General features: G+C 40.2%; 1 protein-coding gene across 6 annotated transcripts in view; it reads left to right on the top strand.

Moving 5' to 3' along the window:
• The window catches only part of rbms3 (RNA binding motif, single stranded interacting protein), a 1402627-nt gene that overhangs the window by 736805 nt on the left and 649375 nt on the right, over nt 1-16447 (top strand). Inside the window, exon 1 of one of the 6 annotated variants that reach the window (XM_072575204.1) lies at nt 6576-7378. The exons of the other annotated variants lie outside the window; for them this stretch is intronic. Coding sequence (XP_072431305.1) covers nt 7304-7378 — 75 coding nt within the window. The 5' untranslated portion in view covers nt 6576-7303. Of the gene's footprint in view, nt 1-6575; nt 7379-16447 lie in introns of those variants that run through there. 6 annotated transcript variants of the gene reach the window in all.

Here is a 16447-nt window from a genome sequence, read left to right as displayed (position 1 = left end):
TCACCGCACTCTGGGGCGGCATGGTGGCTCAGTGGTTTGAAACCAGCCTTGGATGACTGTCTGTGTGGAGTTTGTACATTCTCCCCATGTCTGCGTAGGTTTCCTCCGGGTGCTCCAGTTTCCTCCCATATTTCAAAGATGTGCAGGTCAGGTGAATTGACCACGCTAAATTGACCATAGTTGTTAGGTGCATTAGTTAGAGGGGGGGTGGGTTACTCTTCAGAGGGTTGGTGTGGACTTGTTGGACCAAAGGGCCTATTTCCACACTGTAGGGAATCTAATCTTGCCCAGTGATATTCTTTTGCAGTGCAACCTGTTGGGATTACATCTCCAGAATAGCACAGTGCTCTTTCCAGGGGATATGGGACCTGTATAAATGGGGAAGCAAATATGTATTTCTGAGGAGTCTGAGGGATTATGAGTGAAAAAATAACAAAAGAAATAGAAAAATGTTTTTGAACATACTTTTTTAAAAAATCACTAACAATAATTAAAATATAAAGGAATGATACTCCACTCTTGGAAAAGTAAATTTTAAGAGTTAGAGACTTAAGAGTTATAATGCATTTAAATGTTCAATTGTATGAGAATAGACAAAACTGACATTTTCTGGTGTGTTTATTGTGTATTTGTCATGGACAAGCCTAATTGCATGCGTGTATTTCAATGTTGAGTATCTCGGAGAGATACCAGTTTTGTTTCTTCTGGAGGGACATGATTTCCATATTTGGCTCTGCATACTGTTATATTTACTCTTTAATAGCAGTGAACACTGATGACTTGTTATTTTTACCACAAAGTTTGTGCCATTAATTGATATCTGCTACTTTTAGCTAACTAAGAAAATACCTATTAAATACAAATCTCTATTTGGCAATTAAAATGTAAGACAACATTGATGAAACCATTGCTGTTGCTGCTCTTAAAAGTTGGTGACTCCTGTGCCCAGTTTTTATCGTGTGCATAAACCTCCTGTCTGTGACATTGTGCCCCATTTGAAATGAATGCTGTTTATGTATACCTACTGCATCTTGGTGTCTGTTAATCTCATAGAGTAACACAGAAGTGACAAAAGGTCACTTACTCGAAATGTTAACTGCTTTTCTATCCCTAGACGTGCTGCTAGACTGGCTGAGATTTCCCAGTAAGTTTGTCTTTTCCTTGTAGATTTTTAGCATCCACTCTGTTTTGCTTTGGTTTTGTGAAACTTTAGTTCTATATTTCAGTTCCTTAACCTATTGCAAGGAGACTCAAATATTCCATACAATTTTGCTTCAATTTTTACAGCATTCTTTTTCCCCCTGGTGCCCAGATTGTGATTATAAATATATTGTTAATCTCTCTTAAAATATTTAAAAAGACTGATGAGCTTGTAGCAATTTATCCCAAAATACATTGAAGATATCTGTGTTAGCTTGGATATATTTCCCTGGAAAGCAGTGACTCTTTAACCCTGTGTGTGTACATCTTTTTTGGCTGCAGCTGCAGTCAGTGCAGAGCGTGCTGTAATTGCAGCTTTTGGCCATTTGGTGCTGCTGTGAAGCAGCCCCAGGCCTGAGTGGTGGCCATGTTGGTATATAGAGGGAAGGGAAGGAGCAAATTCAAACAGGTTTCCAAAACATTGGGAAAAAAAGATTCCTAAAAAAAAGTTCCAAAACAGAGGCTGCACATTCTACTATCGTCCCAATGCCACCTTTAATTTCTACCCTCCTTATTACCATCCCTAGCCCCACAGCATGTCTACTGCCTGCCAAGAGCTGTTCAACTGGGTTCTGCTGGAACTCATGTTGACCTCACCCACAGAGTCACTCAGAGAAGAGAATTCCTTTGCCGTCTTGTCCCTCTGAGCATCTTTACCTTGTTTATCTTCTCCTCATACTTTCTCTCTCCTCAACCACCATCCATCCCAAACTCTCCTCCTTCCCCAACACCCTCTCTCTACCCCCAACTCCCTCTTCCTCCAAAGCCCACACTCATTCCCAACATCCCCTTCCTCTCTTCCCCGAACAAACCCCCTGTCTTTTTTCTGTCAACCCCTGCCTCTCAGTCCAAGCCCTATTCTCTCACTTCTATCATCATCCCCTCTTGTTCGATCACCACACCCCACTTAATCTCCAACACCCCCACTCTCCTTCCACTTCTGCCACCTTTGCACTTCCCCTTTTCTCCTTCATTTGTTCTCCCTCCTTCCCTCCGCTTTTCTGCCCTCAACCTGTTTCTTGTTCCTTTTTTTATTTCCCCCACCCCTCCCCTCTCCAACATTTACCTCCCCTCCCTAACATTTCCTTCCCTCTTCCCCAACCTCCCTCCTCCAATTCCCTGTACCTCACTCCTTATCCCCCCCCCCCGACTTCTCTAATGCATATTCCTCAATCCTTCCTCTCCACTGTTCCCCAAACACCGCCACCCCTCTCCTCCCACTCTGCCCTTCAAACCTCCATCCCCTCTGTCTCTCCCACCTCCTGGTCATTCTTCCTTGCCTCATGCCTTCCCATTTCCTTCCTCCCTCCCACTTCCTTCCCCATTTTCATTTGCCTTCCCTTTCTGCCTTCTCCCCACTTACCCTTTCATTCCCCTCCCTACTTCTTCACTGCCTAGTCACTGCCCCTTCAGCTTCCTTTCCCCTTCCCTCTGCCTCAACCTTCCCTTACTTCTCTTCCCTTTTCACTCCTTTCCTCTGTGCTGTACTCTATCCTTCTCCTGCTCCCCCCTTCTTTCTTTATAGCTGTCCTTCTTCTGACCCATTTCCCCTGCAAACCTGCTTCTCCCTTGCCTCTTGACGTTGACCCTGTGTTTGCCACAGCAAAGGAGATTGATTGGCAAAATTAAAATAAGGTAGAAAGTATAAGGACTGAACCTGTTCATTTATTCACTTCTCTCTGATAAACCTGATGTTCACTCTTGGTTCAACACGTGTGTCATTCGTAAGCCTGACAAACACACAGAAGAAATCAGATTGAAGGAAAGATTAGAAACTGGATGAAACCACACAATGTAGGGTGTCCATCAAAAGTGGTCAGATTTGGAACAGAGGATTCGAAGCACTTCTCCTCATGAGGGTCACAAGATCCATGAAACAGCAACCAATAAAACAAAGGTTTCACAGAATTACATAAGTCTTAAAACACAGAAAGAGGCCATTTGGCCATCTGTTTGTCTGCTTCCTCTCTGTCAGAGGAATGCGCCACATGCCACTCTCTCCACCTCCTGCCTCTAGCTCTGCACATTCTTCCTCCTCCACTAATAACAGAATTCGGTCTTGACTGAACCTGCCCGCCCTCCCCCCCCCAATCCCCATCCCCCCCCAATCCCCATCCCCATCCCCATCCCCATCCCCATCCCCATCCCCATCCCCATCCCCATCCCCATCCCCATCCCCATCCCCATCCCCCATACTCTCAGGCAGTGTATTCCAGGTCTAAGCTATTATCAGTGTTAGGAAAGGCTTTCCCTGTGTCAGTTACCTTAAATCTCTGCCCTCTCATCCTTGATCCTCCCAACAGTGGGGACAGTTTCTCCTTACCTTCTCTGTCAGAGATGTACAAAATCCCTCATGATTTTGTATGTCTCTATCAAATTGCCTCTCAACCTTCTCTTCTCCAATGTAAATAACCCCAAATTCTCCAATCTTTCTACCAGCATAATGTTTAATTATAACTGTTCTGTGCAAGTATATTCTCTCCGTGACACATTTTTGTGTTTGATAAGAGAGGACATTGTAATTGAGAAGAGAGAGAATTGTGAAGAAGCAACAAGGAAGTGGCTGTAACCACCTCACAACCTGTTGATGAATAAGTTCTTATTTAGGATGAATATTCGCATCAGTTGTTATGGTTATTGTTATGTGATCTAAATGGATGGCAGTGATCTAGCTATGCAGGATATGACCTACATTTTTCTTCGTGTGTTGACTATGGCTTCATTGTTTGTGAGTTATCAATCATAGTCCACCTCAGCTCCTTTTGTATTCTCTTACAGAAACTTGAATAGTGGTTTCTGTTTTACTGTTTTGCATCTGAATGTTTTTGAACTCTTTATTGAACTGGCTTATATTTTTAACACAATATTGGGGCAAATAACTGTGGAAATATTGGATGCTTATTCAACACTTGAGGGCAGACTGCCTGCCAGCCATTGGGGTCTCACTGCATTTCAGACGCAACCTGACACCAGATCTTGTCCTGTAAGTTGGAAAGCCATTGCATTATTTAGCCTTCTGAGCACTTCCATGTTTATTCCATTCAGATTTGCACCTCTTTCTGTTTGTCTGACATGTTTAGCATTATTGATATTCAAGGAACATATCGAGTTTTTGACAGTGTTTTGCTTTTGAAGGTACCATAACTCATGTCAAGGTTCAGAATCCTTTTAACAGCCATTCTGTCTGAGGGCAGTGTGCACAGTGCCCTTTGACTCCTGAAATCCTGAACATGTAAACAGTGCTGTAGCTTTAAGGTTACTTCTAAAACAAGAAGTATTCTGAGAGCTGCATGACAGTGATGCAAGCCATTACTATTCGTTTGCCTACACTATTGATTATAGGGGACAGCAACACAGGTTATTATTCAAACAATTGGCTGTTTTAGAGAAATCAGACAAAGATAGGCAAAGCAGATTTTACACTCCCTGGACAACACACATGTCTAACATGTAGACCATTTGGTTGAGGGTTGTTTTTATCCAGTACAGCCTGCCACTCTGCAACATGAACCTGGGGGTGGGGGAAAGTAACAGGAGAGAATCTTATCTCGCAAGGAATTAAGGGATACGGGGAGGGTGCGGTAAGTAGCATTAAAAGGCCCATCAGCTATAATTGAATAGCGGAGTCAACTCGATGGGCTGAATGACCTTACTTCCACTCCTATGGTCTTATGGAAAATACCACTTTAATCTTGATGGAAAAGAAACTGGATGGATAACTGCCTCACATTTGCTCATCCTCCTTTGGGGGCAACTCCTGATTTCTCAGCTTGTGTCCTTGCTAGTGGCTCCGTGGTCTGAAAGTTAGGCTCGTTGATCAAGTTTCTTTTTACATTTCTGCAGCCAGGAGCACCCATCCATCACATTGAACGTGGAAGCCACATGGTACTTTGCAAGGAAGGAAACTGATTGATTTATTTATTGTCACGTGTACTGAAGTACAGTGAAAGGCTTTGTTTATGAGCAGTACAGGCAGATCATAGTAAGGAAAAACGCACAGAATAAATTATTTAGACATAGGCATATAGGTAACATTGCACAGGGTGTACAAGAGAGGTCAACATTAGCAACATCAGCATTATTCAAGGCTTGAGAGCTTGTTCAATAGTCTAATATTGGCTGGGAAGAAGCTGTCCCTAATCCTACTGGTGCATGTGTTCTGACCTGTTTATCTACCTCCTGACGAAAGAGGTGATAGGAGATCATTGACAGGCGCCGAAGGGGATTTGATGATGTTGGCAGCCTTTCCATTGCAGCAAGCCGTGTAAATGGAGTCTATGGATGGGAGGTTGGCTTCTGTGATGTACTGAGTTGTGCACACCACCTTCTGTCGTTTCCTATGGTCCTGGGCAGAGCAGTTGCCATACCCGGACAATGATGCATCTGTAGAAGTTGGTGAGAGTCCTTATGGGCATGCCAAATTTCCTGAGCCACCTGAGGGAGAAGAGGCATTGTTGTGCCATCCTGACTTTCGCATCTACATGGGAAGTCCAGGACAGGTGGTTGGTTATGGTCACTCTGAGCAACTTGATGCACTCCACCCCCTAGACCTCAGTTTTGTTGCTGTAGATGGGGGCTATTCTTTCTAGATCCTTAAAATTAGCAAGGCTGCCCGGGCTTCAAATCCATCCTCAACTGCTTGGTTGCCTGGGATTGCTTTTCATTCCAATAAGATTTGGATTTCCATGTGGAATAGGGCGGGCCGGAACGTGGGTGGGTGTTACATGAACAATTCCGACCATCACTGCCACTAAGCGGCTTCAAGCATTAAAAAGCCAAGCTTTAACACTTGCAGCATGCACTTTGTGAAAAATGGATGTTAAGAAGATAAAAATCTGGAGCTCTGTCCTGCTATGTTGCACACAGGTGACCCACTGACAGATTTTATATATAAAAAAGGGATTTACGACATCCCGCGATGTGTTTATAAACAATTGAATCAAGTTTGCCAAGGTACTTTTCCATGATGACGATTCTGCCTTTTAATTTCACTGCACTGAACAGAAACGAAACTTATTCTACGTCCATTTCTGATCGTTCTTTGTTAAAACATCTCTCGTGTTAGGGGAGCATTTTAACGTCCATTTTAAACTCAGATTGAATGTACATCCAGAACAATGGAGTTATACTGAACTGGAAGGCTTTTTCCTTCAAACAAAAGTCACTTTTCTCGACAATCAAACTCTCAACTTCATCATCGGCTGTATTTTATTGTGTTCTTTTGCCGGTTTGTTCGAGAGAAGGTTACAGTCATGTGAAACAAAGATCGGGTTGCTTTATTCTAACCAGAACACTCACTCGCAATAAAGCAATTGTGTAACTAGTCAGAAATGTATTCATTCCCAAAAGGTGAAACTTTTTTTTTGTTTTGGGGAGGAGTGTCTCCGCTGCCGATGTGAACCTCATTATTCTGGTTACGATTAGCCAGTTGTAAAAGTACTTAGCATTCAACTGAGATGACAGTGTGGATTGGACTACTGCCTGCATCAGACTGAATGCAGGCTATTTCTTGAAGGAAATACTGCAGCCTTCTGGACTGCGTCTCTTTCTCGAGGGAGAGGCTCCCTAAGCCCCACCCACACCAGCGACAAGAAGAAGAAGGAGGGAGGAGGAGAGGAGGAGGTTGAATGAAAGACAAGACAAGCCCTAAACACCATGTCACTCTCTGAAGGAGATAACAGCAACAAGGCTGGAAGGCTGGTGCAAACACACAGAGCTTAAAGAGGAAACCGGGACTGCAGAGATTTTTAAGCCTGCTTTATTATCTTCCTTATCCTTCAAAGTAATTGGAGTTGCTGAGGGCACTTACCAACTGACATTTTGGCAATCACACTTTTATCAAATAGCAAGGATTGTATACTTTATATATATAAAGATTATACATATATAAAGGACGGACAAGCTCCGGCAGAACTCTGAATCCAAAGGAAAAAAAAATCTCTTCGGCTGTATTTAAACTGGCAAGCAGCAGAACGCAAGAGAAGTCCCGAAAGCCTCATCAGTCATTGACACTGTCAGGAATAGTGGTTTAAGAGGAAGAAGGGCCTGGGGCACTACACGCTGTCAGCGAGTTCCCTGCATCGGAGATAAAGATTCTATCTACATGGGCAAACGTTTGGAACAGCAGCCAATGTACCCTCAGTACACTTACTATTATCCTCATTACCTCCACACAAAGGTACTGTATGCAAGTAATCTCTCTCTCTGGATTTTCTCAGTATTATATACATATTCTCTACACTTATTCAATGATAAATGACAAGTCACCTACGGAGTATTGGTGAATTATGTTCTTTTTGAACCTCTCGGACGAAGCGTCCTGCAGGCAGAACTATTAGTCTAAATAGAGACTGAAAAGAGAAAGCGCTGTTGTTGGAGATTTACCTGTTTACAGGATTAACACTTTTTTTTGAATGATGATAATTAATTGCCCTCCTTCTGAAAGATAGATTTCACTTGCATTGATTTTGAAAATAAATTGTTTGTCTTTTTTTAATCCTTCCCTGAACTGTCCTGGGCAAGTGCTGCTTGATTCCTCGGGTGAGATGTCATTTACCTGTTAGTTCAGCTGCCGGGAAGGCCTGTACGTTTGTTTCCCCCACCCCCCGTTTTTTGCAACAAATTTGACCGCAGCTGGTGACACTTTGATTTGATTTATAATTTTAATGCATTTACTTCCCTGTTGCCAGTGGCAACTCTTTTAGACAGTACGTATTACATACTGCTTTTGAAAAGTCTGTCTGGCTTCACTCATTGTACAATCCAGCTGGTTTTATTTCCCTCGCTATTATACAGCATTTTACAAGGTTTTTTTCCCCCTTCAAGGTCGATTTCCAGAGAATGTGATCTCTGCGAGCGTTCAGCCTCCACCCTGTTGGCTGCTCCAGTGCCTGCAGTCCTGTGTTGTTAAAGCCCGAATTAAATATAACCCTCAACTGTGCTCTGTTTCAATCCTGTTTATCATAGATTTTGTTATGGAAAAACACAACAATGTTTTATTGTGTTTTTAAAAAAAAACAGCAAAAAAAAACACATGCGCCACAGTCCACAAAGTAAAAGAGAACGCATGCTAACAGAGTGGAAGGAAAACATCTGGTTTTTATGAACTGGAAAGCGAGTCATCAGTTCCTGGGCCATTTTAATAATACCAGCTGAGGTCCCAGTTCAACTGCAATTGTAGCAGGGCTTGGTCTGGCTTTTGGGATCCTTCTTTCTCAGCCCTCCTAATAGGGGTAGGGAGACTCTTACTTGAGCAGTTCGAACACAGGCGGCTTTTTAAAATAAATTATTCCTCTAAGATTTGACTGGCAGCAGTAAATTACAGTTACATTTTGTCATTGTTTCACCATTTTTGGTGATGAGTGACTGGGAAGCCTTTGATATGTGGGATGTTAATGTTAAACTACATGCCATCAGCTCCCCATTCTTAGTTTTGCCTTTTGAAAACATATTTGGTGGGCATGGTTTAGTTACTTAAATGGTAAATTCTGCTCTTTCAGGCAATGGTTATGCCTTGATTAAATTCTGTAATTGAATTAAAGGAGCTTTTCTTCATATTTTACTCCAGTCCTTGTAAGCAAAGGCATGGAATTTTGTTTCAGCTTGTTTTGACTGAATGCTACTGACAAGGTAAAAACCTGAGAGAGCAGTTGTGCAGCACAGTTTAGACAGCATAGTTTAAATTGTATGTGAGCTTGCTTTTAGAGGTCAAGAGCATTGAGAATCTCTTTGCATTTGTATTAAACGCACCAAATGTGGACAAGTGGCAGATTTCTGTAATACATTTCAACTGTGGAATGGATGTCAATTGGATGCATGCATTTGAAAACTATGATTTATTAATACCTAAAATATTACTTTGGACACCAGCATGAATGTTTTGAAAACACTAAGCAGATTTTAAAATGAGCATCTAATGTTCAATAATGAATGAAATGGACATTGTTGATCACGATTTATTTTGAAACCTGCACTCTTTCCTTATGCAGGATGGTTGCAATATCCATGACTCTGCTTTTAAAAATAATTTTATAAGGTTAGTTTGAAAGAAGGTAGAGTTACAGATTTCTCCTCGCCTTCCCATGGTGCTTCCAGTTATGTTGGTTTTGTACGTTGCATGCCTGCGCTGTAATGTTCTAGTTCTGTGATTCAGCTTGTGTACAGTAGCAAAGCAATTCAGCATGCAATGTATGTTCTCTACAATAATGTTGATCTGCGATTTGATGTCCAGTGATTTTTTTGTGGCCTAACATTGGCACATGGAATTTGATGTCAGTTGGCAACACTGTTAGTTTTGCTTTGAGGACTACCCGTGCAATGTTAGCTGGTGTTTCTAGAAGGACAGTAGGTTCGGCCATTTTGCAACATGTATAAAACTGAACCAGTCATAGAACACTTTTATTATTGCCTGATAACAGTTAAACAGATGAAGGAGCGTTTTGGTGATTTTTCTTGGGACTACATTGATTTCCATAAACCAGTGGGATGCTTTATTTTTTCAATTTGGGCATGTTACTCCAAGGGAGAAAAGTCTCCAATTTGCCACCTTTGCTAGTCAAGTGGTCTTTATTATTGATATTCTGTAAGAAAGCCAGTGTCATAATACTCTCATATTAATATAGGCCAATGTACAAACTAATTTTAGAATGAGAACACCGTTCCAAAGTCATTAGGGCTCTCGGTTCCTGATTTGGTCCTTTAGCAAAATGTTCCAACGGATTCCTTTGGAACATTAAACAGCTTCCTGTGTACTCTCCTGAGTCGTGTTTTGGAAAAACTAAATACGTCCTAAAATGGTATAGATGCATTACAATTATGGTGTTGTTTTGCTAAGTAAATAAATGCAGTCGATTTCATAGCTAGCTATTATTCCAGGTCGATTTTTACTGGAAGATAGTACTGCTGTGAATTGACTTGTTCAGGCAAACTGAGGGGAGTGACCGACGCCAACTCTGAAAGGACAGGGGGTGTGGTAGTGTTGACTCAGGCTCTTTGATGTCCCCATGCTGAGCAAATTCCTGACTTGCGTTAAGGGAGATCCCTAATTTTCAAGATGTTAAGTTATTTATAAATAGAGATCAGATATATTATCTGGCCGGAACTTCGAAAACTTATGGTCCTGAACTTGACAAGTTCAAATGTAACATGTTTAAGATGCACTTAAAATCAGAAAAGAAATACAAATGTTGAAAGCCTGAAATAAAATGCTAGAAGAACATCCTATAGAGTGCTAATGGTCCACGCTCTATCATTAACCTATCCACATTACTGACAGACATGTTGCCATTTTGTTGGATTTTCTGTTTTTATTGGAAACCAGACATGGCACATGATCATGAATTTCGACCATTTTTGAACATTTTAAGCCATTCCAAAGTCAAGATGAATGTCTGTAATATGGTGGTATAATGCTGCTGCCATTATTAAATTTGTAAGTATGATTTCTTTGGTCTTGTTTGTCTGAGTTTTCTATATATTTCCATTTGACATTTTGACTTGTGTTGCCCACTGAAGCTGGGAGACTGATATTGAAAAGCTAGTGAATCAGTAGTGCCAAGTAGGTAGAATTTTAAACAAAAACACTTGTTGCTCTGATGTGCTATCTAATTTGAAGCTAATGTGCAAGAAGTGTCAATGTATGTGTGGCTATGATTTGATTTTATAACCTGTGCCACTTCTGTAGTGTCAAGTCACTGAAGACCCCCTATTGTCCGTTCATTTTGCACTCTGATTTTTTTTTCCACCACATTTGATGTATCCCTTGCTCCACCATCTGGTCTCACAGAAGGATCTTGGTGCAGGGATTCCAAATACCAGCCAACCTGACAAGGTTTTGCTGCCTTGTGTTATTCAGATTGTGTTTAGTGCCGAGTGTGGAGCAGGGTCAGATGGAGGGAGCAATTCATCAAGCAAGTACAAATTTCAAACTGCCTTCTCTAGCCATCTGCAGCCTGGAGTGCAGCCAGAGCTGGACAAGACACACAGATGCTCTCAATCTTATACAGTATATTCAGTATCACAATAAAATATAAGCATATTAGCTTCAGGACCAATGCTTTCAAAATCAAATTACTTATTGCCATCTGTGGATAAGTCACTCATCTAAAATTGAAGCTTGAAAAATGGAAAACCGCAATATTTCCACGTGCAATGCAATTGATTGTAAAGTTTTAAAACAAAACAAATTATTTTATACTGCCGCTATTTCCTGTTTTGAAGGGGAGGAATGTGTGGGTCATAATGTTCTCCACAGTCAGTGATGTTGAATTTTTTTTTCAGCTTGGAAAATAAGCTGAGACAAGAAGGGTAAAAGGTTTTTATTTATTTATAAATTTATACAAGGTTCACCTGGTTTGAACCATGAATATTTAGCAATTTAAAAGTGTGAATATAGTTGTTTAAAAAAAAGCGACAATCATTCACCTACTACATGCAGAAGGCACTTGATCAATGTTATAATCTAGGATTTTTTTTTAAAGGTTTTCTTCCTCCAAACAATTTGTGTGAAAACTGCCTACCTCCTCCCAAGTTTGTGTTAAAACTTACTTTGTGGGGCCTGTGATTTCAAATAAACTTGGTGTTGTGTGACTTCAAAATTTACTTTAAAATGACCCTTCCTTCCTGACTCAATAATGGTGGAAGCTGCAGACATGCACATGGCTTGTTAGTTGGTTTCTAGATTTATGCAGATTTGTAATTTTAAAAATTTATTGGAAAAAGAAAATAAGATAAATTTAATAAGATAAGATATTCAACATACAAGGTGGCACTTTCTAATCTGGCTAATGTTCATAGAATTTTAAAATAGGCCTGTGTCAGAAGACAATGCCAATGTGATTTTAAATTTGTCTGGTATTGTGAAGTAATTCTGAGAGTTCTGTTTATTGAAATTTGTTTATAATCATACTATGTCCTTTGAACAGATTGGCAGAATGATCTTTTGGGTCAGGAAGGGACAGAAATATCTTGCAATATCCTCTTTGCTTTGCATCCTCAGGATGAAATGCTTCGCATTCCATCAGGAACTATTTTGAGAAACTCCGAGAACAAAGTTGCAAGAAATGTAATCACATCTGACAAGTAAATTTGATTATCAGTTGGTTTTGGGGTTAGTTGAGAAATTTTTAAGAAGCTGAAATGGAGAAAATTTAATGGGTGTGAAAATCGTAACACGTGGAGGCATTTAAACTTTCCTCCTGTCAGACTACCTGCAGCAAAACCTGCCTGGTTTAAGCCAATAGGCTTTGCAACTCCCTAAGAAAAGCAGATTTCATCACCATTGTACCTTTAATGTGTCCCAAGGTGTTTTGCAGGAGCAGTTACACATACCTTGACATGGAGCTACGCAAGGAGCTATTAAGACAGCTATCCAAAAGGCCTGATCAAAGTGGCTGACTTTTGAGGAGCAATTTAAAGGAGGAGAGAGGGATAAAGAAGCGGAAAGTCTTGCGGCGTTGGGGTCTTGGCAGCTGAAGGCATCTCTGTCAGCGATGAAGTAGTTAATATTGGGAATTGCACAAGAGACCCAAATTGGGGAAGTACTGACATTTTGAAGAGGTGTAGGGCTGGAGGTGATTACTGAGATATTTGAAAGCAAGGGTGAGAATTTTAAAATCGAGGAATTGCTTCACTGGGAGCCAGGTTAAGTCAGCAAACATGGAGAGTAAAAAATCACCAGGTGAACAAGTAGAAGGATAGTTCATGGTGAAAAACATAGTTAAGGACTTCAGTTTTTCCAGTATTTCTTTGGAGGTTAAATTTCTGCTCAAGTGGTACTGGATGATTGGTAAGCAGTCTGGTAATTCAGACAGTTGAAGGATTGAGAAAGCAGGTGGTCAGATAGAACTGCTCTGCAGGCAGCATACAGGGGGAAACCAACACTATATTTTCAAATGATGTTGCCAAGAACAACTTGTGGGTGACAAAAAGATTTGGAGGTGCTGGTGTTGGACTGCGGTGGACAAAGTTAAAAATTACACAACACCAGGTTGTAGTTCAACAGGATTATTTGGAGGCACTAGCTTTCGAAGCACTGCTTCTTCATCAGGTGAGAAAGTAGACTTAGGTAAGATCACTGTGGTAATAACACCACGTTTGGAGCCATAGCAAGCAATACTGACAAAACTGTTTGCAGGTTAAATCTGATGTCAACCAGCAAGACACATTTTGTGAACAGATTATTTAAGTGGACCTGTCAGAAGCTTAAACCTCACTGTGCTAGGCTGTTTAGGTTTAGCGAGGTTCTCAATTATTCACCAGTGAGAAGGGCTTCATTATGACAGACAAATAGGGTTGTTCTGTAAACAGAAAGTTCAAAGATAAATTGCCGAGTCTGGAACTGGTCCCAGACATAAAAACAATAAAAATTCAGGGGTTATCAATGTAGGGTGCGATTATATAATATTTCAGTGCCTCAGCAAAATATCTAACCAGAGACTGATCAGGAACTAGTTCTTTTTAAAATTTAAATCATCGTTTATTTAAATAAGGTTATGAGGATAAGGATGTCTCTTTGGAAATAAAATGTGAAGATTGGGCCACAGTTAGCCCTATGTTTTCAAACTCTAGTATTCAATTCGATGGATTATTAGGAGATAGATGAAACAAAGAAGTGAGAATGCTGGGGATCTGAAACAAAAGCAGAAATTCCTGGGGAAACTCAGCAAGTCTGGAAGCATTGTGGAAGAGAACAGAGTTAATGTGTATGAATAGCGAAGGGTTTAGAGGGATGTGGGCTAAATGCTGGCAAATGGGGCGAGACTAATTTAGGATATCTGCCTGGCATGGATGAGTTGGACCAAAGGGTCTGCACTCTAACTATATAATGTTTCAAGTCCAGTGACTCTTCATCAGATTACTAGGAGATCTTGGCTAAGGTTACAATTGTAAATTCTGATATAAAACTTTAATTAGTGGTATAGAAAACTGATTCTTTTCATGATGTTGCTTGTCAAATCAGCAACATCGTTGTTCTGTCTTTATTAAAACAAAATGCATCAAACTCTGCTTCAGTTCCATAATTTTCAGACTTCAGTGTTTTTTAGTGAACTGATTTTATGTGGCTCCTTTGTAGTCTGAGTACATTTACTTTGTTGCATTTCGCTGTACTCAATAAATATCTAGGATTTCAAACTGATGGAATAGATTGTCCACTCATAGATTGGAGAATCCAGCCAAATCAACAAAATGCAAATTAGATGGCTTTGAAAATGGGTGAAAGATCCCTTCCAGAATTATCATATGTATGTCCTAAACAAAATTGAACCCTACATCTATTTTATAAATTGAGTAATTGGCATTCTTGTTAAGTCTTCTTTGCAAATCCGAAAGTATTCTATTACTTTAGCCGAGATATCCAGAAAGATGCGGTATAATGCGGCATAGAGATATCCAGAAAGATCATTGTAAAATGTGGTAGAGAGAATAAACTTCCCACACTCTGAAGGCTTTTCCCTCTGACTAACTAGAAGGTGAAAACATCTGGTCAAAGTACAAGTGGGATTCGAGTTGGAATTTACTATTGTGTGACTTACCATGCCAAGGTATAGTTTGTTGACCATAAAATGTTTTGCACAGCTATTTAATTGAAGTGTACAATTTCAATTTATTTTTCATTTAAGTAACTTTAGGGGGGAACAAAACAAGGAAATATGAAGGAATTCCTCTTGTTGCTCCACTGAACTCTGGCATTTTTCGATTGTCACTATCATCAAGAGGAGCATAGTCGTAACTTCCTGTCCCATGTAGCATGTAACATGGAGAGCCATGCAATAAGCTCACCACGCGCAAAGTTCCACTGTATCAGATCAAGAAGGGTTGGCTGGATGAGTGCAGAATGCACCTCCGAGACCTTCATGAAGTTGAAAGCATTTTGTAACATGTTCTAAATCAAGTCACTCAGTACATCAGTAGTCTAGTGAATTGTGTTGCAGTATGGCATAACATAGGTCTATTTTAATGAAGCCAGATACGCCCTCTTCCCCATCTGAGCCGCACTGTTGAAGAACAACTAGATGGTGCACAGCCACACCAAGCTCATCATTAAGAGTGATGGTTGAGAAATGGTTGCTCGATGGACGTCTGAAGTGAGGGGAAGAAATAATGTAAATAAATTGAATTGGATTCATAAAATCTCTTATGGCTATACATACGTTGAATTATTTTGAATTGCAGTGACTGCCACATGTGCATTTTATTCACAGTGAACTGTTAGTTAAATTGTTAGATGGTGGTTTTGGCTGAGGGAGGGATGTTGGCAGGTTGCACCTAGATAATGGATAATAATCAAGAAGTGATATGTTAAATAAGATACCTTACTGAGTTCAAATGAAAAGTATGAGACATGTGAGGCATGTTAGTATGTTACATCATTTCGAAGTGAATTGTGTGGTATTGTATTGCAGCTATGGCCTAACTGTTTCAAAAGGTGTAATATAAAATGCTCGAACTATTTCTTACTATTTATTTTATAATGTGGACCTGCCAGTTAATAATGATATAGGAACAAACATTTGGTGTGAAATTCTGAAATCTCATCAGGTTCTGCTGAAAATATATTGGGTCCTGTTATATATTTGGTTGTGAAGCAGTTTTACTGAATAAACTTTGTCAATGCAGAAGTGAAGTGTGAGGAACTATTCATCATAATTAGGTTCTGAGCTCCAATAATGATGACAATCCTAGGTTTGGATGATACATTAACTTCCCTAGTTGATGATTTATTGAATAGAATATCATTGAGTGGTGGGACATATCATGCTTGCCCTTTACTTTTAAACTTGCCTACAGCAGTGAACACAAGAAATGCCATATGGTTAGGAGGACCAAAACGTGCTGAGTTTAATTAAAAACTCTACATAAACAGTGCTGTGGTATTCATGTGACCTCCAAACAGCAAATATACAGTGTAGGAAACCCGTCTGTTAGCAGAACAAAATGACTGGGCTCCGTGGCAGTAGCTCAAGATCAAGAAAAATAAATCTGACATTCCTGTAAACAGCAAAGCACATTCTTGTAGATTCCAGGAAAACACAGGGATCTTCATTACCCTGTAAAACAGGTGAGTCGGTAACAATTTGCAGCTTTTCTGTCAGAGAGAGCAAACCTCAGTACCATTCATATGGGCTTCAGTAATGTTTTCAAGATTCAAGACCTGTTTCGCTTCCTCTCCTTTGTTTTCCAGAATATTTGTCTCAGTGGATTGACTAAAATAAAATGCAAGTGCACAAACTTATGTTAGTTTCAAATT

This window comes from Chiloscyllium punctatum, chromosome 8 (assembly GCF_047496795.1).
Source record: "Chiloscyllium punctatum isolate Juve2018m chromosome 8, sChiPun1.3, whole genome shotgun sequence".
Lineage (NCBI taxonomy): Eukaryota > Metazoa > Chordata > Chondrichthyes > Orectolobiformes > Hemiscylliidae > Chiloscyllium > Chiloscyllium punctatum.
The sequence above is the reverse complement of the archived record's forward strand: the minus strand, read 5'-3'. Positions and strand labels throughout refer to the sequence as shown.